At 39.1% G+C, this 23,178-nt stretch overlaps 1 protein-coding gene across 3 annotated transcripts; it reads left to right on the top strand.

Moving 5' to 3' along the window:
• The first annotated feature begins 18,043 nt into the window (after positions 1 to 18,043).
• Positions 18,044 to 22,867, top strand: kctd7 (potassium channel tetramerization domain containing 7). Of its 3 annotated transcripts, none has more exons than XM_084450149.1 (5): positions 18,044 to 18,465; positions 19,375 to 19,544; positions 19,781 to 19,959; positions 20,362 to 22,530; positions 22,793 to 22,867. In XM_084450149.1, the coding sequence occupies exons 1-4, from the start codon at positions 18,181 to 18,183 to the stop codon at positions 20,736 to 20,738; spliced, it is 1,011 nt and encodes a 336-aa protein (XP_084306275.1). In that variant the 5' UTR covers positions 18,044 to 18,180; the 3' UTR covers positions 20,739 to 22,530; positions 22,793 to 22,867. The 3 variants fall into 3 exon arrangements, with proteins under 3 accessions (XP_084306275.1, XP_084306273.1, XP_084306274.1); XM_084450147.1 differs by having other exon boundaries at positions 19,781 to 20,030; XM_084450148.1 differs by lacking the exon at positions 22,793 to 22,867 and having other exon boundaries at positions 19,781 to 20,030; positions 20,362 to 22,698.
• The last annotated feature ends 311 nt before the right edge of the window (positions 22,868 to 23,178 follow it).

Here is a 23,178-nt window from a genome sequence, read left to right as displayed (position 1 = left end):
TGCGTAGCGCTCTCACTAGCTGTGATGTTTATGTCTGGTTTTGTAGAGGTTACCATGTTTCCATTCTCCATTCTCAGGTTCCACTTACCCCAAAACTCCTCAGTAGATACATCCAGACATCAAACACATTTCAGTTTCTCAACGCATATCTGGATATCTGAGGACAGGCTTGCACTGATAAGGCCCTGGTTAGGGAGCGCTTGGAGTTCATTGTTAAAATGGTTAAACATGGTGTGCTTCCAGGACAATCACTTGGTCTGAACCTGGCCATAAAAAAACCTTCTGAATGACAGCTGTGGGCCTGGGGACAGGACGATTACCATCATTTAAATGCAAGAGAGGATAACAGGCTAACAGCAGTGAATAATGACGTGCCTGAAACCCATTTGTCTTTCGCTGCTTAGACTAGGTGCAATTAGGCAGCATTTTAACTGGACGAGGAATTGGAGATCAAATTCTCACCTGTTGAGTCAATATTAACCGCTGTGAACCTGGTTGGTACTCAGGTATTTACTGTAGTTACTATGCATATTCTGTATGTGCTGCAGGAAGAGTGGGAGTTCAATAGCTCACATTTAACACTAACCTTAACCAGACAGGATCTTCATCTGTGGGATAATGGTCGTGCTGCATGCTATGTTGTAGTTTAAAGGGTGGAATCGCTGTTCTACAGTATTAGTACTGTACTAACCAGGTTGATATTATAGCACAGAGCAGACAGTATTAGTACTGTACTAACCAGGTTGATATTATAGCACAGAGCAGACAGTATTAGTACTGTACTAACCAGGTTGATATTATAGCACAGAGCAGACAGTATTAGTACTGTACTAACCAGGTTGATATTATAGCACAGAGCACACAGTATTGGTACTGTACTAACCAGGTTGATATTATAGCACAGAGCAGACAGTATTAGTACTGTACTAACCAGGTTGATATTATAGCACAGAGCAGACAGTATTAGTACTGTACTAACCAGGTTGATATTATAGCAGAGCAGACAGTATTAGTACTGTACTAACAAGGTTGATATTATAGCACAGAGCACAGTATTAGTACTGTACTAACCAGGTTGATATTATAGCACAGAGCAGACAGTATTAGTACTGTACTAACCAGGTTGATATTATAGCACAGACAGTATTAGTACTGTACTAACCAGGTTGATATTATAGCACAGAGCAGACAGTATTAGTACTGTACTAACAAGGTTGATATTATAGCACAGAGCAGACAGTATTAGTACTGTACTAACCAGGTTGATATTATAGCACAGAGCAGACAGTATTAGTACTGTACTAACCAGGTTGATATTATAGCAGAGCAGACAGTATTAGTACTGTACTAACAAGGTTGATATTATAGCACAGAGCACAGTATTAGTACTGTACTAACCAGGTTGATATTATAGCACAGAGCAGACAGTATTAGTACTGTACTAACCAGGTTGATATTATAGCACAGACAGTATTAGTACTGTACTAACCAGGTTGATATTATAGCACAGAGCAGACAGTATTAGTACTGTACTAACCAGGTTGATATTATAGCAGAGCAGACAGTATTAGTACTGTACTAACCAGGTTGATATTATAGCACAGAGCACAGTATTAGTACTGTACTAACAAGGTTGATATTATAGCACAGAGCACAGTATTAGTACTGTACTAACCAGGTTGATATTATAGCACAGAGCAGACAGTATTAGTACTGTACTAACAAGGTTGATATTATAGCACAGAGCACACAGTATTAGTACTGTACTAACAAGGTTGATATTATAGCACAGACAGTATTAGTACTGTACTAACCAGGTTGATATTATAGCACAGAGCAGACAGTATTAGTACTGTACTAACCAGGTTGATATTATAGCACAGAGCAGACAGTATTAGTACTGTACTAACAAGGTTGATATTATAGCACAGAGCAGACAGTATTAGTACTGTACTAACCAGGTTGATATTATAGCAGAGCAGACAGTATTAGTACTGTACTAACAAGGTTGATATTATAGCACAGAGCACAGTATTAGTACTGTACTAACCAGGTTGATATTATAGCACAGAGCAGACAGTATTAGTACTGTACTAACCAGGTTGATATTATAGCACAGACAGTATTAGTACTGTACTAACCAGGTTGATATTATAGCACAGAGCAGACAGTATTAGTACTGTACTAACCAGGTTGATATTATAGCACAGAGCAGACAGTATTAGTACTGTACTAACAAGGTTGATATTATAGCACAGAGCACACAGTATTAGTACTGTACTAACCAGGTTGATATTATAGCACAGAGCACACAGTATTAGTACTGTACTAACAAGGTTGATATTATAGCACAGAGAACACAGTATTATTAGTACTGTACTAACCAGGTTGATATTATAGCACAGAGCAGACAGTATTAGTACTGTACTAACCAGGTTGATATTATAGCACAGAGAAGACAGTATTAGTACTGTACTAACCAGGTTGATATTATAGCACAGAGCAGACAGTATTAGTACTGTACTAACCAGGTTGATATTATAGCACAGAGCACACAGTATTAGTACTGTACTAACCAGGTTGATATTATAGCACAGAGCAGACAGTATTAGTACTGTACTAACCAGGTTGATATTATAGCACAGAGCACACAGTATTAGTACTGTACTAACCAGGTTGATATTATAGCACAGAGCAGACAGTATTAGTACTGTACTAACAAGGTTGATATTATAGCACAGAGCACACAGTATTAGTACTGTACTAACCAGGTTGATATTATAGCACAGAGCACACAGTATTAGTACTGTACTAACCAGGTTGATATTATAGCACAGAACAGACAGTATTAGTACTGTACTAACCAGGTTGATATTATAGCACAGAGCACACAGTATTAGTACTGTACTAACCAGGTTGATATTATAGCACAGAGCACACAGTATTAGTACTGTACTAACAAGGTTGATATTATAGCACAGAGCAGACAGTATTAGTACTGTACTAACCAGGTTGATATTATAGCACAGAGCAGACAGTATTAGTACTGTACTAACCAGGTTGATATTATAGCACAGAGCAGACAGTATTAGTACTGTACTAACAAGGTTGATATTATAGCACAGAGCACACAGTATTAGTACTGTACTAACCAGGTTGATATTATAGCACAGAGCAGACAGTATTAGTACTGTACTAACAAGATTGATATTATAGCACAGAGCAGACAGTATTAGTACTGTACTAACAAGGTTGATATTATAGCACAGAGCACACAGTATTAGTACTGTACTAACAAGGTTGATATTATAGCACAGAGCAGACAGTATTAGTACTGTACTAACCAGGTTGATATTATAGCACAGAGCACACAGTATTAGTACTGTACTAACCAGGTTGATATTATAGCACAGAGCAGACAGATTAGGTACTGTACTAACCAGGTTGATATTATAGCACAGAGCACACAGTATTAGTACTGTACTAACCAGGTTGATATTATAGCACAGAGCAGACAGTATTAGTACTGTACTAACCAGGTTGATATTATAGCACAGAGCACGACAGTATTAGTACTGTACTAACCAGGTTGATATTATAGCACAGAGCAGACAGTATTAGTACTGTACTAACCAGGTTGATATTATAGCACAGAGCAGACAGTATTAGTACTGTACTAACCAGGTTGATATTATAGCACAGAGCACACAGTATTAGTACTGTACTAACAAGGTTGATATTATAGCACAGAGCAGACAGTATTAGTACTGTACTAACCAGGTTGATATTATAGCACAGAGCACACAGTATTAGTACTTACTAACAAGGTTGATATTATAGCACAGAGCACACAGTATTAGTACTGTACTAACCAGGTTGATATTATAGCACAGACAGACAGTATTAGTACTGTACTAACCAGGTTGATATTATAGCACAGAGCACACAGTATTAGTACTGTACTAACCAGGTTGATATTATAGCACAGAGCACACAGTATTAGTACTGTACTAACCAGGTTGATATTATAGCACAGAGCAGACAGTATTAGTACTGTACTAACAAGGTTGATATTATAGCACAGAGCACAGTATTAGTACTGTACTAACAAGGTTGATATTATAGCACAGAGCACACAGTATTAGTACTGTACTAACCAGGTTGATATTATAGCACAGAGCAGACAGTATTAGTACTGTACTAACCAGGTTGATATTATAGCACAGAGCACAGTATTAGTACTGTACTAACAAGGTTGATATTATAGCACAGAGCACACAGTATTAGTACTGTACTAACCAGGTTGATATTATAGCACAGAGCACACAGTATTAGTACTGTACTAACAAGGTTGATATTATAGCACAGAGCACACAGTATTAGTACTGTACTAACCAGGTTGATATTATAGCACAGAGCAGACGGTATTAGTACTGTACTAACCAGGTTGATATTATAGCACAGAGCACACAGTATTAGTACTGTACTAACCAGGTTGATATTATAGCACAGAGCAGACAGTATTAGTACTGTACTAACCAGGTTGATATATAGCACAGAGCAGACAGTATTAGTACTGTACTAACAAGGTTGATATTATAGCACAGAGCAGACAGTATTAGTACTGTACTAACCAGGTTGATATTATAGCACAGAGCACACAGTATTAGTACTGTACTAACAAGGTTGATATTATAGCACAGAGCAGACAGTATTAGTACTGTACTAACCAGGTTGATATTATAGCACAGAGCACACAGTATTAGTACTGTACTAACCAGGTTGATATTATAGCACAGAGCACACAGTATTAGTACTGTACTAACCAGGTTGATATTATAGCACAGAGCAGACAGTATTAGTACTGTACTAACCAGGTTGATATTATAGCACAGAGCACACAGTATTAGTACTGTACTAACAAGGTTGATATTATAGCACAGAGCAGACAGTATTAGTACTGTACTAACCAGGTTGATATTATAGCACAGAGCACACAGTATTAGTACTGTACTAACAAGGTTGATATTATAGCACAGAGCACACAGTATTAGTACTGTACTAACCAGGTTGATATTATAGCACAGAACAGACAGTATTAGTACTGTACTAACCAGGTTGATATTATAGCACAGAGCAGACAGTATTAGTACTGTACTAACCAGGTTGATATTATAGCACAGAGCAGACAGTATTAGTACTGTACTAACAAGGTTGATATTATAGCACAGAGCAGACAGTATTAGTACTGTACTAACAAGGTTGATATTATAGCACAGAGCACACAGTATTAGTACTGTACTAACAAGGTTGATATTATAGCACAGAGCACACAGTATTAGTACTGTACTAACCAGGTTGATATTATAGCACAGAGCACACAGTATTAGTACTGTACTAACCAGGTTGATATTATAGCACAGAGCAGACAGTATTAGTACTGTACTAACAAGGTTGATATTATAGCACAGAGCAGACAGTATTAGTACTGTACTAACCAGGTTGATATTATAGCACAGAGCAGACAGTATTAGTACTGTACTAACCAGGTTGATATTATAGCACAGAGCACACAGTATTAGTACTGTACTAACAAGGTTGATATTATAGCACAGAGAACACAGTATTAGTACTGTACTAACCAGGTTGATATTATAGCACAGAACAGACAGTATTAGTACTGTACTAACCAGGTTGATATTATAGCACAGAGCACACAGTATTAGTACTGTACTAACCAGGTTGATATTATAGCACAGAGCACACAGTATTAGTACTGTACTAACAAGGTTGATATAATAGCACAGAGCACACAGTATTAGTACTGTACTAACCAGGTTGATATTATAGCACAGAACAGACAGTATTAGTACTGTACTAACCAGGTTGATATTATAGCACAGAGCACACAGTATTAGTACTGTACTAACCAGGTTGATATTATAGCACAGAGCACACAGTATTAGTACTGTACTAACCAGGTTGATATTATAGCACAGAGCAGACAGTATTAGTACTGTACTAACAAGGTTGATATTATAGCACAGAGCACAGTATTAGTACTGTACTAACAAGGTTGATATTATAGCACAGAGCACACAGTATTAGTACTGTACTAACCAGGTTGATATTATAGCACAGAGCAGACAGTATTAGTACTGTACTAACCAGGTTGATATTATAGCACAGAGCACAGTATTAGTACTGTACTAACAAGGTTGATATTATAGCACAGAGCACACAGTATTAGTACTGTACTAACCAGGTTGATATTATAGCACAGAGCACACAGTATTAGTACTGTACTAACAAGGTTGATATTATAGCACAGAGCACACAGTATTAGTACTGTACTAACCAGGTTGATATTATAGCACAGAGCAGACGGTATTAGTACTGTACTAACCAGGTTGATATTATAGCACAGAGCACACAGTATTAGTACTGTACTAACCAGGTTGATATTATAGCACAGAGCAGACAGTATTAGTACTGTACTAACCAGGTTGATATTATAGCACAGAGCAGACAGTATTAGTACTGTACTAACAAGGTTGATATTATAGCACAGAGCAGACAGTATTAGTACTGTACTAACCAGGTTGATATTATAGCACAGAGCACACAGTATTAGTACTGTACTAACAAGGTTGATATTATAGCACAGAGCAGACAGTATTAGTACTGTACTAACCAGGTTGATATTATAGCACAGAGCACACAGTATTAGTACTGTACTAACCAGGTTGATATTATAGCACAGAGCACACAGTATTAGTACTGTACTAACCAGGTTGATATTATAGCACAGAGCAGACAGTATTAGTACTGTACTAACCAGGTTGATATTATAGCACAGAGCACACAGTATTAGTACTGTACTAACAAGGTTGATATTATAGCACAGAGCAGACAGTATTAGTACTGTACTAACCAGGTTGATATTATAGCACAGAGCACACAGTATTAGTACTGTACTAACAAGGTTGATATTATAGCACAGAGCACACAGTATTAGTACTGTACTAACCAGGTTGATATTATAGCACAGAACAGACAGTATTAGTACTGTACTAACCAGGTTGATATTATAGCACAGAGCAGACAGTATTAGTACTGTACTAACCAGGTTGATATTATAGCACAGAGCAGACAGTATTAGTACTGTACTAACAAGGTTGATATTATAGCACAGAGCAGACAGTATTAGTACTGTACTAACAAGGTTGATATTATAGCACAGAGCACACAGTATTAGTACTGTACTAACAAGGTTGATATTATAGCACAGAGCACACAGTATTAGTACTGTACTAACCAGGTTGATATTATAGCACAGAGCACACAGTATTAGTACTGTACTAACCAGGTTGATATTATAGCACAGAGCAGACAGTATTAGTACTGTACTAACAAGGTTGATATTATAGCACAGAGCAGACAGTATTAGTACTGTACTAACCAGGTTGATATTATAGCACAGAGCAGACAGTATTAGTACTGTACTAACCAGGTTGATATTATAGCACAGAGCACACAGTATTAGTACTGTACTAACAAGGTTGATATTATAGCACAGAGAACACAGTATTAGTACTGTACTAACCAGGTTGATATTATAGCACAGAACAGACAGTATTAGTACTGTACTAACCAGGTTGATATTATAGCACAGAGCACACAGTATTAGTACTGTACTAACCAGGTTGATATTATAGCACAGAGCACACAGTATTAGTACTGTACTAACCAGGTTGATATTATAGCACAGAGCAGACAGTATTAGTACTGTACTAACAAGGTTGATATTATAGCACAGAGCACAGTATTAGTACTGTACTAACAAGGTTGATATTATAGCACAGAGCACACAGTATTAGTACTGTACTAACCAGGTTGATATTATAGCACAGAGCAGACAGTATTAGTACTGTACTAACCAGGTTGATATTATAGCACAGAGCACAGTATTAGTACTGTACTAACAAGGTTGATATTATAGCACAGAGCAGACAGTATTAGTACTGTACTAACCAGGTTGATATTATAGCACAGAGCACACAGTATTAGTACTGTACTAACAAGGTTGATATTATAGCACAGAGCACACAGTATTAGTACTGTACTAACCAGGTTGATATTATAGCACAGAGCAGACGGTATTAGTACTGTACTAACCAGGTTGATATTATAGCACAGAGCACACAGTATTAGTACTGTACTAACCAGGTTGATATTATAGCACAGAGCAGACAGTATTAGTACTGTACTAACCAGGTTGATATTATAGCACAGAGCAGACAGTATTAGTACTGTACTAACAAGGTTGATATTATAGCACAGAGCAGACAGTATTAGTACTGTACTAACCAGGTTGATATTATAGCACAGAGCACACAGTATTAGTACTGTACTAACAAGGTTGATATTATAGCACAGAGCAGACAGTATTAGTACTGTACTAACCAGGTTGATATTATAGCACAGAGCACACAGTATTAGTACTGTACTAACCAGGTTGATATTATAGCACAGAGCACACAGTATTAGTACTGTACTAACCAGGTTGATATTATAGCACAGAGCAGACAGTATTAGTACTGTACTAACCAGGTTGATATTATAGCACAGAGCACACAGTATTAGTACTGTACTAACAAGGTTGATATTATAGCACAGAGCAGACAGTATTAGTACTGTACTAACCAGGTTGATATTATAGCACAGAGCACACAGTATTAGTACTGTACTAACAAGGTTGATATTATAGCACAGAGCACACAGTATTAGTACTGTACTAACCAGGTTGATATTATAGCACAGAACAGACAGTATTAGTACTGTACTAACCAGGTTGATATTATAGCACAGACAGTATTAGTACTGTACTAACCAGGTTGATATTATAGCACAGAGCAGACAGTATTAGTACTGTACTAACAAGGTTGATATTATAGCACAGAGCAGACAGTATTAGTACTGTACTAACAAGGTTGATATTATAGCACAGAGCACACAGTATTAGTACTGTACTAACAAGGTTGATATTATAGCACAGAGCACACAGTATTAGTACTGTACTAACCAGGTTGATATTATAGCACAGAGCACACAGTATTAGTACTGTACTAACCAGGTTGATATTATAGCACAGAGCAGACAGTATTAGTACTGTACTAACAAGGTTGATATTATAGCACAGAGCAGACAGTATTAGTACTGTACTAACCAGGTTGATATTATAGCACAGAGCAGACAGTATTAGTACTGTACTAACCAGGTTGATATTATAGCACAGAGCACACAGTATTAGTACTGTACTAACAAGGTTGATATTATAGCACAGAGCACACAGTATTAGTACTGTACTAACCAGGTTGATATTATAGCACAGAGCACACAGTATTAGTACTGTACTAACCAGGTTGATATTATAGCACAGAGCAGACAGTATTAGTACTGTACTAACCAGGTTGATATTATAGCACAGAGCAGACAGTATTAGTACTGTACTAACCAGGTTGATATTATAGCACAGAGCAGACAGTATTAGTACTGTACTAACAAGGTTGATATTATAGCACAGAGCAGACAGTATTAGTACTGTACTAACAAGGTTGATATTATAGCACAGAGCACACAGTATTAGTACTGTACTAACAAGGTTGATATTATAGCACAGAGCAGTATTAGTACTGTACTAACAAGGTTGATATAGCACAGAGCAGACAGTATTAGTACTGTACTAACAAGGTTGATATTATAGCACAGAGCACACAGTATTAGTACTGTACTAACCAGGTTGATATTATAGCACAGAGCACACAGTATTAGTACTGTACTAACCAGGTTGATATTATAGCACAGAGCAGACAGTATTAGTACTGTACTAACCAGGTTGATATTATAGCACAGAGCAGACAGTATTAGTACTGTACTAACAAGGTTGATATTATAGCACAGAGCACACAGTATTAGTACTGTACTAACCAGGTTGATATTATAGCACAGAGCAGACAGTATTAGTACTGTACTAACCAGGTTGATATTATAGCACAGAGCACACAGTATTAGTACTGTACTAACCAGGTTGATATTATAGCACAGAGCAGACAGTATTAGTACTGTACTAACCAGGTTGATATTATAGCACAGAGCACACAGTATTAGTACTGTACTAACCAGGTTGATATTATAGCACAGAGCAGACAGTATTAGTACTGTACTAACCAGGTTGATATTATAGCACAGAGCACACAGTATTAGTACTGTACTAACCAGGTTGATATTATAGCACAGAGCAGACAGTATTAGTACTGTACTAACCAGGTTGATATTATAGCACAGAGCAGACAGTATTAGTACTGTACTAACCAGGTTGATATTATAGCACAGAGCACACAGTATTAGTACTGTACTAACAAGGTTGATATTATAGCACAGAGCAGACAGTATTAGTACTGTACTAACCAGGTTGATATTATAGCACAGAGCACACAGTATTAGTACTGTACTAACAAGGTTGATATTATAGCACAGAGCACACAGTATTAGTACTGTACTAACCAGGTTGATATTATAGCACAGAACAGACAGTATTAGTACTGTACTAACCAGGTTGATATTATAGCACAGAGCACACAGTATTAGTACTGTACTAACCAGGTTGATATTATAGCACAGAGCACACAGTATTAGTACTGTACTAACCAGGTTGATATTATAGCACAGAGCAGACAGTATTAGTACTGTACTAACAAGGTTGATATTATAGCACAGAGCACAGTATTAGTACTGTACTAACAAGGTTGATATTATAGCACAGAGCACACAGTATTAGTACTGTACTAACCAGGTTGATATTATAGCACAGAGCAGACAGTATTAGTACTGTACTAACCAGGTTGATATTATAGCACAGAGCACAGTATTAGTACTGTACTAACAAGGTTGATATTATAGCACAGAGCACACAGTATTAGTACTGTACTAACCAGGTTGATATTATAGCACAGAGCACACAGTATTAGTACTGTACTAACCAGGTTGATATTATAGCACAGAGCAGACGGTATTAGTACTGTACTAACCAGGTTGATATTATAGCACAGAGCACACAGTATTAGTACTGTACTAACCAGGTTGATATTATAGCACAGAGCAGACAGTATTAGTACTGTACTAACCAGGTTGATATTATAGCACAGAGCAGACAGTATTAGTACTGTACTAACAAGGTTGATATTATAGCACAGAGCAGACAGTATTAGTACTGTACTAACCAGGTTGATATTATAGCACAGAGCACACAGTATTAGTACTGTACTAACAAGGTTGATATTATAGCACAGAGCAGACAGTATTAGTACTGTACTAACCAGGTTGATATTATAGCACAGAGCACACAGTATTAGTACTGTACTAACCAGGTTGATATTATAGCACAGAGCACACAGTATTAGTACTGTACTAACCAGGTTGATATTATAGCACAGAGCAGACAGTATTAGTACTGTACTAACCAGGTTGATATTATAGCACAGAGCACACAGTATTAGTACTGTACTAACAAGGTTGATATTATAGCACAGAGCAGACAGTATTAGTACTGTACTAACCAGGTTGATATTATAGCACAGAGCACACAGTATTAGTACTGTACTAACAAGGTTGATATTATAGCACAGAGCACACAGTATTAGTACTGTACTAACCAGGTTGATATTATAGCACAGAACAGACAGTATTAGTACTGTACTAACCAGGTTGATATTATAGCACAGACAGTATTAGTACTGTACTAACCAGGTTGATATTATAGCACAGAGCAGACAGTATTAGTACTGTACTAACAAGGTTGATATTATAGCACAGAGCAGACAGTATTAGTACTGTACTAACAAGGTTGATATTATAGCACAGAGCACACAGTATTAGTACTGTACTAACAAGGTTGATATTATAGCACAGAGCACACAGTATTAGTACTGTACTAACCAGGTTGATATTATAGCACAGAGCACACAGTATTAGTACTGTACTAACCAGGTTGATATTATAGCACAGAGCAGACAGTATTAGTACTGTACTAACAAGGTTGATATTATAGCACAGAGCAGACAGTATTAGTACTGTACTAACCAGGTTGATATTATAGCACAGAGCAGACAGTATTAGTACTGTACTAACCAGGTTGATATTATAGCACAGAGCACACAGTATTAGTACTGTACTAACAAGGTTGATATTATAGCACAGAGCACACAGTATTAGTACTGTACTAACCAGGTTGATATTATAGCACAGAACAGACAGTATTAGTACTGTACTAACCAGGTTGATATTATAGCACAGAGCACACAGTATTAGTACTGTACTAACCAGGTTGATATTATAGCACAGAGCACACAGTATTAGTACTGTACTAACCAGGTTGATATTATAGCACAGAGCAGACAGTATTAGTACTGTACTAACAAGGTTGATATTATAGCACAGAGCACAGTATTAGTACTGTACTAACAAGGTTGATATTATAGCACAGAGCACACAGTATTAGTACTGTACTAACCAGGTTGATATTATAGCACAGAGCAGACAGTATTAGTACTGTACTAACCAGGTTGATATTATAGCACAGAGCACAGTATTAGTACTGTACTAACAAGGTTGATATTATAGCACAGAGCAGACAGTATTAGTACTGTACTAACCAGGTTGATATTATAGCACAGAGCACACAGTATTAGTACTGTACTAACAAGGTTGATATTATAGCACAGAGCACACAGTATTAGTACTGTACTAACCAGGTTGATATTATAGCACAGAGCAGACGGTATTAGTACTGTACTAACCAGGTTGATATTATAGCACAGAGCACACAGTATTAGTACTGTACTAACCAGGTTGATATTATAGCACAGAGCAGACAGTATTAGTACTGTACTAACCAGGTTGATATTATAGCACAGAGCAGACAGTATTAGTACTGTACTAACAAGGTTGATATTATAGCACAGAGCAGACAGTATTAGTACTGTACTAACCAGGTTGATATTATAGCACAGAGCACACAGTATTAGTACTGTACTAACAAGGTTGATATTATAGCACAGAGCAGACAGTATTAGTACTGTACTAACCAGGTTGATATTATAGCACAGAGCACACAGTATTAGTACTGTACTAACCAGGTTGATATTATAGCACAGAGCACACAGTATTAGTACTGTACTAACCAGGTTGATATTATAGCACAGAGCAGACAGTATTAGTACTGTACTAACCAGGTTGATATTATAGCACAGAGCACACAGTATTAGTACTGTACTAACAAGGTTGATATTATAGCACAGAGCAGACAGTATTAGTACTGTACTAACCAGGTTGATATTATAGCACAGAGCACACAGTATTAGTACTGTACTAACAAGGTTGATATTATAGCACAGAGCACACAGTATTAGTACTGTACTAACCAGGTTGATATTATAGCACAGAACAGACAGTATTAGTACTGTACTAACCAGGTTGATATTATAGCACAGACAGTATTAGTACTGTACTAACCAGGTTGATATTATAGCACAGAGCAGACAGTATTAGTACTGTACTAACAAGGTTGATATTATAGCACAGAGCAGACAGTATTAGTACTGTACTAACAAGGTTGATATTATAGCACAGAGCACACAGTATTAGTACTGTACTAACAAGGTTGATATTATAGCACAGAGCACACAGTATTAGTACTGTACTAACCAGGTTGATATTATAGCACAGAGCACACAGTATTAGTACTGTACTAACCAGGTTGATATTATAGCACAGAGCAGACAGTATTAGTACTGTACTAACAAGGTTGATATTATAGCACAGAGCAGACAGTATTAGTACTGTACTAACCAGGTTGATATTATAGCACAGAGCAGACAGTATTAGTACTGTACTAACCAGGTTGATATTATAGCACAGAGCACACAGTATTAGTACTGTACTAACAAGGTTGATATTATAGCACAGAGCACACAGTATTAGTACTGTACTAACCAGGTTGATATTATAGCACAGAGCACACAGTATTAGTACTGTACTAACCAGGTTGATATTATAGCACAGAGCAGACAGTATTAGTACTGTACTAACCAGGTTGATATTATAGCACAGAGCAGACAGTATTAGTACTGTACTAACCAGGTTGATATTATAGCACAGAGCAGACAGTATTAGTACTGTACTAACAAGGTTGATATTATAGCACAGAGCAGACAGTATTAGTACTGTACTAACAAGGTTGATATTATAGCACAGAGCACACAGTATTAGTACTGTACTAACAAGGTTGATATTATAGCACAGAGCAGTATTAGTACTGTACTAACAAGGTTGATATAGCACAGAGCAGACAGTATTAGTACTGTACTAACAAGGTTGATATTATAGCACAGAGCACACAGTATTAGTACTGTACTAACCAGGTTGATATTATAGCACAGAGCACACAGTATTAGTACTGTACTAACCAGGTTGATATTATAGCACAGAGCAGACAGTATTAGTACTGTACTAACCAGGTTGATATTATAGCACAGAGCAGACAGTATTAGTACTGTACTAACAAGGTTGATATTATAGCACAGAGCACACAGTATTAGTACTGTACTAACCAGGTTGATATTATAGCACAGAGCACACAGTATTAGTACTGTACTAACAAGGTTGATATTATAGCACAGAGAACACAGTATTATTAGTACTGTACTAACCAGGTTGATATTATAGCACAGAGCAGACAGTATTAGTACTGTACTAACCAGGTTGATATTATAGCACAGAGAAGACAGTATTAGTACTGTACTAACCAGGTTGATATTATAGCACAGAGCAGACAGTATTAGTACTGTACTAACCAGGTTGATATTATAGCACAGAGCACACAGTATTAGTACTGTACTAACCAGGTTGATATTATAGCACAGAGCAGACAGTATTAGTACTGTACTAACCAGGTTGATATTATAGCACAGAGCACACAGTATTAGTACTGTACTAACCAGGTTGATATTATAGCACAGAGCAGACAGTATTAGTACTGTACTAACAAGGTTGATATTATAGCACAGAGCACACAGTATTAGTACTGTACTAACCAGGTTGATATTATAGCACAGAGCACACAGTATTAGTACTGTACTAACCAGGTTGATATTATAGCACAGAACAGACAGTATTAGTACTGTACTAACCAGGTTGATATTATAGCACAGAGCACACAGTATTAGTACTGTACTAACCAGGTTGATATTATAGCACAGAGCACACAGTATTAGTACTGTACTAACAAGGTTGATATTATAGCACAGAGCAGACAGTATTAGTACTGTACTAACCAGGTTGATATTATAGCACAGAGCAGACAGTATTAGTACTGTACTAACCAGGTTGATATTATAGCACAGAGCAGACAGTATTAGTACTGTACTAACCAGGTTGATATTATAGCACAGAGCACACAGTATTAGTACTGTACTAACAAGGTTGATATTATAGCACAGAGCACACAGTATTAGTACTGTACTAACCAGGTTGATATTATAGCACAGAGCAGACAGTATTAGTACTGTACTAACAAGATTGATATTATAGCACAGAGCAGACAGTATTAGTACTGTACTAACAAGGTTGATATTATAGCACAGAGCACACAGTATTAGTACTGTACTAACAAGGTTGATATTATAGCACAGAGCAGACAGTATTAGTACTGTACTAACCAGGTTGATATTATAGCACAGAGCACACAGTATTAGTACTGTACTAACCAGGTTGATATTATAGCACAGAGCAGACAGTATTAGTACTGTACTAACCAGGTTGATATTATAGGTCAGAGCAGACAGTATTAGTACTGTACTAACCAGGTTGATATTATAGCACAGAGCAGACAGTATTAGTACTGTACTAACCAGGTTGATATTATAGCACAGAGCACACTTAACAACCTCACTGGTAGGTCCAGACACTCCCCCCATCACTGCCCCTCACTGGTAGGACCAGACACTCCCCCCATCACTGCCCCTCACTGGTAGGTCCAGACACTCCCCCCATCACTGCCCCTCACTGGTAGGACCAGACACTCCCCCCATCACTGCCCCTCACTGGTAGGACCAGACACTCCCCCCTTAACAACCTCACTGGTAGGACCAGACACTCCCCCCATCACTGCCCCTCACTGGTAGGACCAGACACCCCCCCCATCACTGCCCCTCACTGGTAGGACCAGACACTCCCCCCATCACTGCCCCTCACTGGTAGGACCAGACACTCCCCCCATCACTGCCCCATCTCTGCAAACACAACTGCATCACAATTTGTGAAAAGTGGGACATACGAGGGCAAAGACCGCGAATCGTCACGTCTCGTGGCAAAAGAAGTGTCTGACCTCTGGAAAGCCACAACTCGTGGATTATCTTACCAAGTAGGCCTACACATCATTTGTCAAGTCCTAGTAATGGGATACAATCGCCCAATTAATCTTCTTTCAAGGAATCTTAAACATTAAGGTGTTTTTGGTTGTAGGCCTAATCAGTGAAATCTGCCAATGGAACAAGTGAAACTTTGCTTAATGTTTGGAAGGAGATGCATTTATCTAAAGACAAATCACTTGGCCTATATCTTACTGACATGTTGCTTGTTGGTTGAGTGTCTATTACAGTATGTGTAAAAAGATGTGTTTGTGGTGAGTGGCAGGCCATTCATGGACTAAACCTATGAGAAAAATAAATAGTACTTACTCCCAAGCTTCTTTAGTGCTGTTTCGTTTTTTTGTGGACAACTTTTCATTTTCCATTCTCAGTTTGATCAGCTGTTTAGTCTGAACAACAGTCCTGGTAAATATCCACCAGCCACCACTTTACATTACAATGAAATGAACATAATCTAGCGTTTTCTGAACTGGAGAACGGAATTTGATGCGAAATACAATGCAAATGTCGTATAATTTGTGAGGAACTTACATTTGTATGGCGCGTTTTCCATTTCGGACAATAAAAACAGCTGCACATGTGAATCGAGCCTGCATCGGTGCAGACCAAGTTATATTATATTAACCATAGTTATATTATACCTCCATGGTGCAGACTCGCTACCGAGGGTGTTATAAGTTATACCTCCATGGTTATAAGCCACTTCCACTCGGCGCTAATTGGTTTCGGGCACTTAATATGGCGCGCCTCCGCGTGAACGCGCAAACCGAGGGGGAGTGCATAGGGCGAGGGAAGCCTCCGCGTGAACGCGCAAACCGAGGGGGAGTGCATAGGGCGAGGGAAGAGGAGCTGGGTTCGGAAAAATGAGCACCATGGATCAACATTTTGTCAGCTATGTTAAGGGTTTATATAATAAATATAATAAACGCTAAATACGATGCCTAAATCATATTATTTTTATTAGCCTATTGTTGTCTAGCCTACCTAACTAGGCTACTAACAATAGCAATGACTAGCCTACTACTAATAGCCTTATAATAATAATAATAATAATAATAATACGTATAACTGTCTGTGGATGCTATCATTATTACCAGTGGTATTCACGTTGTAGACTTACAAAGACAAAGTATTTTCTAATTAAAGAACAGATTTTACAACAACAAAGTAGCCACTGAATTATGTAAATTCGCGTTGCCTTCTGTAGCATCATAAGCATTCGGCATTAGAGAGAGTTCACTTCAAGGTTTGTCTATTTTACCATTTGATCGACCCTATATATTGATCAAGCAAATATACTTGGATTGAATATTTTACGAAATCTGTAAAACGACCCTCTTTCCGTGTTTCATCCCGAAAATAAACACGTTTTGCTATTGGTTAGTCTAATAGCGTAGACGTTGTGTGAATCATTGAACGTAGCTACGTTTTAAACGTAACCCAGCAGTTGGTGGTCTTGGTGCGTGTTTATGGAGCTGCTGTAGGCTATTACTATTTCACAACATATTATGTCAGTGGGCGTCAGTGCTGGTCGAAGCAAGTAGGCTACTGTAGAGTCAAGCTGTTTTAGGTCCCTCCAGGTAGATGACAGACGTGTTGTCATCTTTCACAAGCGAACGTACATTTTTGCCTTATCCTCTGCGATCGGATTGAGTCCACCTGAGCCCCTGGCCTCTCCAGAGCTGGTGTGTCCATGCAGCAGCAGCATGGAGCAGACGGAGCTTCTAACGGAGAATATCTCAACATCTCCAGCCCCTTAGCCGTGGCGCCCCGGGTCCGGAGGTTCGCCCAGGACAGACGGGCGCTCCCCCAGCCCAGAGTGATGGTGGTATTCTCGGCCGCAAGTGACACCGAGAAACCAGGCGATGCCATGTCGAGTTCGGACTCTGCGGAGGATGATTTCCGAAAGCCAGCCACCCCCGCCCCCAACCTGAACCTGGGCAAGTCTCTGCGCTCCAGCTTTCATGCATCCCAAGAGGTATGGGTGGACGGGGTTTGTTGTTGTCTTGCTGCGTTTACAGGGGATTAAAGGGTTTATTTGGAGTGTGCAGTCGGGCTGTCATCGATATCTCTGCAATTTTCCACCGAATCCTTTTGCACCAAGCCTATTAGAGGCTTTCATTCAGACATATTTGTTTGTTTTTTCAACGCCTGCCATCCTTCCGTACATTGAATGGATCTGTCTCCACAGGCAACAGATTAATCAACCATCCACTCGTTATAGTGGTCTTTATTCTGATTGGTCCACCTCCCCACATACAAGCCTAGCCCCCTATTCCAATTGGCTCACATCACAAGCCTGTCATTTTCACTGTGTCTCCTAGTGGGGATTGACCTCTTAATCTCGTCTGGGGGAAGCCCCCTGCACGCTGTCATGTCCAGTGACACTAATGGGGCCGACGGTCACAATAGGTCCGGTCGAGATTAGGCCTGTGATTAGTAGGCTATAATATCCTTAGCAATAAGCCTGTTATTACCTAGTTATTAATGGCATGATGTTGAGCAATTTGATCTGAGGTGACAGGATAGGCCTACATAAAGGCCATGAGAATAAAAATAATTTATACATGTTCAGTTATTGTACAAATTAATGTTCTTATTTCACTTGTCAATATGATGCAATGATTAGAACCCCCCTCCCCCAACAATCAGCCTGATGTTAGCCTACTTACATACATACTTACTTACTTACTTACTTACATACTTACTTACTTACTTACTTACTTACTTACTACACAATACCAATGACAGAAACTCAGTTCCCATGAATGAGGCTGACAGGGATGTGTTCTCTGGGTAGTACTGTGTACTATAGGCTACAGTACAGTGTTGTTCACATCGCACCCAAACCAGTAATATCCCTTTCCTTTGACCCAACCACCTGGAGTTTCCCGAGGTCATTCCTATCAACGTGGGGGGAACCCACTTCACCACCAGGCTGTCGACGCTCCGTCGTTATGACGACACCATGCTGGCGGCCATGTTCAGCGGACGTCATCACATCCCGCGCGACGCTGAAGGACGCTTTTTCATTGACCGGGACGGGACATATTTTGGGTGAGCTCCACTGTAACGAAACATGCAAGCTATACCTCTGTGATTTCAATGGAGGTTGCGGCCACCGCACCTGAAGACCCAGATTATCTGAAAGTTCATTGCGTTCAGGGTCATTGCATGCATGCTGTAGTTGCTGACCGAGGACTGGACAGGTAGTGGTGAGTAACAGTGACTGAACCCAGTGGAAACAGAAGCAGAACGGTGTGTGTGTGTGTTCTTCTGGTTTCCGCTTACAGAGACATCCTGAACTTCCTGCGAGAGGGTGAGCTTCCTCAGAGAGACCGCGTGAGGGCGGTACACAGGGAGGCTCAGTACTACGCTATTGGTCCTCTGCTGGACAGCCTGGAGGACAGTCAGCCACTCACGGGGGAGAAAGTCCGCCAGGCCTTCCTGGATCTGCTGCCCTACTACAAGGGTGACTGGCACTCTCCACTCACACTCAATGAAAGGGCAGGGCAGTTTGACCCTCACACCACCTTGCAGATGGTAACGTTGTAGCCACATTTACTGTATAAAGCACACGTCATAGAATATATTACGTTGATCAAGAGTTGGAAAATGGACCATACTGTATTTCAACTCTCAAAACCTAACTTTGGTGGATGTTTTCATTTGTTTCTGCTGCAAATGTGATGATTCTTCAACTCACTTTAGTCTCTTTAGCATTAGGGACAGTGACAGATTTTCTGGGCATTAAACTATGTTTAGATGTTTAGATGAAAGATGGATTGAGGGGAAAACACACACACAAACAGCTGCTAGAAACAAGACCGGGGTAAGGTAGTAATTAGAGTAAAGTTCTCGCTCTCCTTTGCAGACAATCTGGAGCGCATTGTGGAGATCGCCAAACTGCGGGCCATGCAGAGGAAGGCACGCTTCGCCAAACTCAAGATCTGCGTCTATAAAGAGGAGATGCCCATCACGCCGTACGAGCGGCCGCTCTTCAACTCGCTGCGCTTCGAGCGCTCGGAGAGCGAGGCCAAGCTCTTTGAGCACCACTGCGAGGTGGACGTGTCCTTCGGGCCCTGGGAGGCGGTGGCGGACGTTTACGACCTCCTCCACTGCATCGTCAGCGACCTGGCGGAGCGCGGTATCACTGCTGACCAACAGTGCATCGGCGTCTGTGACAAGCATCTCATCAACCACTACTACTGCAAGAGACCCATCTACGAGTTTAAGATCACGTGGTGGTAAAGCAGGGAGAATCAGCCGTATAATCAAGAGGGAAAGTCGGGTTATAAACCTCATCGTTATAATGTGTCATGAGGTGGACAAAGAATTTGGAGCACTTTAGCCTGGTCCTATAGACTACAGTAAGAGAGGTCAGGGGTTATCACTGACCACACCTCCTTTTCCAGATCTGCAACTCAAGCTGCTGAGCTTGTAGACGAGCGATTCTAGCTGTTGTGCTTCTGTTTTGTAACTGACTAGCTAGTTTTTGTTTCTTTGTAGCAATCTTTTTTTCATTAACAGTATTGACCCAAGTCACAGTGACTGACTGCTACCTATTTTTTGTTTATTTTATTTCATTAAACTCTGGGAGTTTTTGGTGCACCTCCAAGCGTTAGCTTGTAAACCTACCAAGGTTTTTAGAAAAGGGTAACATATAATTTAGTGATGATATCACAGTGTTCTCTGTCCCCTTTGGCTTCAACCCTTATTCTGTTGTGTTCCTCTGTTATGTGTGACTTTGGTTGCTGTTGGTTGTGAAAAGAAGATCTTCACAACTGAACTGGATGCAATTCAACAAACTAGTGAGATATTTCCCATGCGCTATAAATGGCTACTGTACATGTTTGTTTTTGCTACTGACACTGGTCTTTTACAGTACATTCTATTTCCTGTCAGTGCATCGCTCCCATAATTCATTAGGGATCTGATTTTGCCAGACTACTAGTAGGCTAAGTTCATAACGATCGTGTGTGTTGGTATTTGGTCTATGATCAGCAAGATCATAAGTAGGTACAGTAGTATTGTAGGTACCTGGTTTGGGACAAATTATTTTAATAATTTGTTTTTGGACTACCAGTCTATTAGTATTGTTTGTTGATCCGATTAATTAGTTTAATGACAAATCAATCACATTTTCTCTTATTTTGACTCCAGTGAGTTCCCAACTAGAAAGTTGTTTATCTGAACTTTGAAAATGATGCATGTGCTTCCTGCTTAAGATAAAATTACCTTAAAGATCTAATCTGGAAACAATATGTCTATGTCAAGAGGAAGTATAAGCTTACTGTACAGTAGGAGGAATCTAGAAACGATCTGCTGAGAAAATGATTAACTTCACTGCAACATGAAATCCCTGGTGGTGACATCATCATCCCCCTTGGGAACCAACTCTATAGATACAGAACAGTCAAGAAGCTATTCATTATATTAATTTTGTAGATTTGGATGATACCCTGTGCATTTATCTGATATTTGCTACAAAATATAGTACCCTAACAATTAATTTGAGCCTCTCTTTTGGCTTATGATCATTTTATATGATATTTCTACTGATTGGATCATTTCTGGTTAAGTGCCTTTACTAAAGGGCATGACAGTTTCACTAGCAAATTGTTTAATAAACTAGGAATCTCCTGGGACTAAACAGTCACTTCTCCCATGCAATCTTTTCTTTCTTTACTTCGTATTCTTCAGTTACCTTTTTTAAAATTTTATGTAGCCCCTAGCATCATGGTGTCAGGACAGCATGTCTGGTTATTTTGAGGGCTCGGGATTAAATATGAATGTGCAATATTCACCGTGTAACACACCTGTGTTTCTATATTCCACTTAAAATGAGGGATGCTTTGAGGTTATGTTACAGTACATGTATATGAATATATTTACAGACCACAGAAAGAATGTGTGTACAGGATAATCAGTGGTGTCAGATGAATTCCCTGTGTTCTTGTGCTGTTGATGTCACCTTTTATACGCAGGCCTCTGACATGATTCATGGGAGTTTTCACTTGGTACATGTGACCCCTTTTTCCTGGTTATCGGTATTAATTTGCTAGTGTGAGTGATTGCCAGGTTATCGGTATTAATTTGCTAGTGTGAGTGATTGCCAGGTTCAGTATTCATTTGCTAGTGTGAGTGATTGCCAGGTTCAGTATTCATTTGCTAGTGTGAGTGATTGCCAGGTTATCAGTATTCATTTGCTAGTGTGAGTGATTGCCAGGTTATCAGTATTCATTTGCTAGTGTGAGTAATTGCCAGGTTATCAGTATTCATTTGCTAGTGTGAGTGATTGCCAGGTTATCAGTATTCATTTGCTAGTGTGAGTGATTGCCAGGTTCAGTATTCATTTGCTAGTGTGAGTGATTGCCAGGTTCAGTATTCATTTGCTAGTGTGAGTGATTGCCAGGTTATCAGTATTCATTTGCTAGTGTGAGTGATTGCCAGGTTATCAGTATTCATTTGCTAGTGTGAGTGATTGCCAGGTTCAGTATTCATTTGCTAGTGTGAGTGATTGCCAGGTTCAGTATTCATTTGCTAGTGTGAGTGATTGCCAGGTTATCAGTATTCATTTGCTAGTGTGAGTGATTGCCAGGTTCAGTATTCATTTGCTAGTGTGAGTGATTGCCAGGTTATCAGTATTCATTTGCTAGTGTGAGTGATTGCCAGGTTCAGTATTCATTTG

Source organism: Borostomias antarcticus, assembly GCF_949987555.1.
Source record: "Borostomias antarcticus genome assembly, chromosome: 15".
Taxonomy (NCBI): domain Eukaryota; kingdom Metazoa; phylum Chordata; class Actinopteri; order Stomiiformes; family Stomiidae; genus Borostomias; species Borostomias antarcticus.
This window is presented reverse-complemented; position numbering and strand designations above follow the sequence as displayed.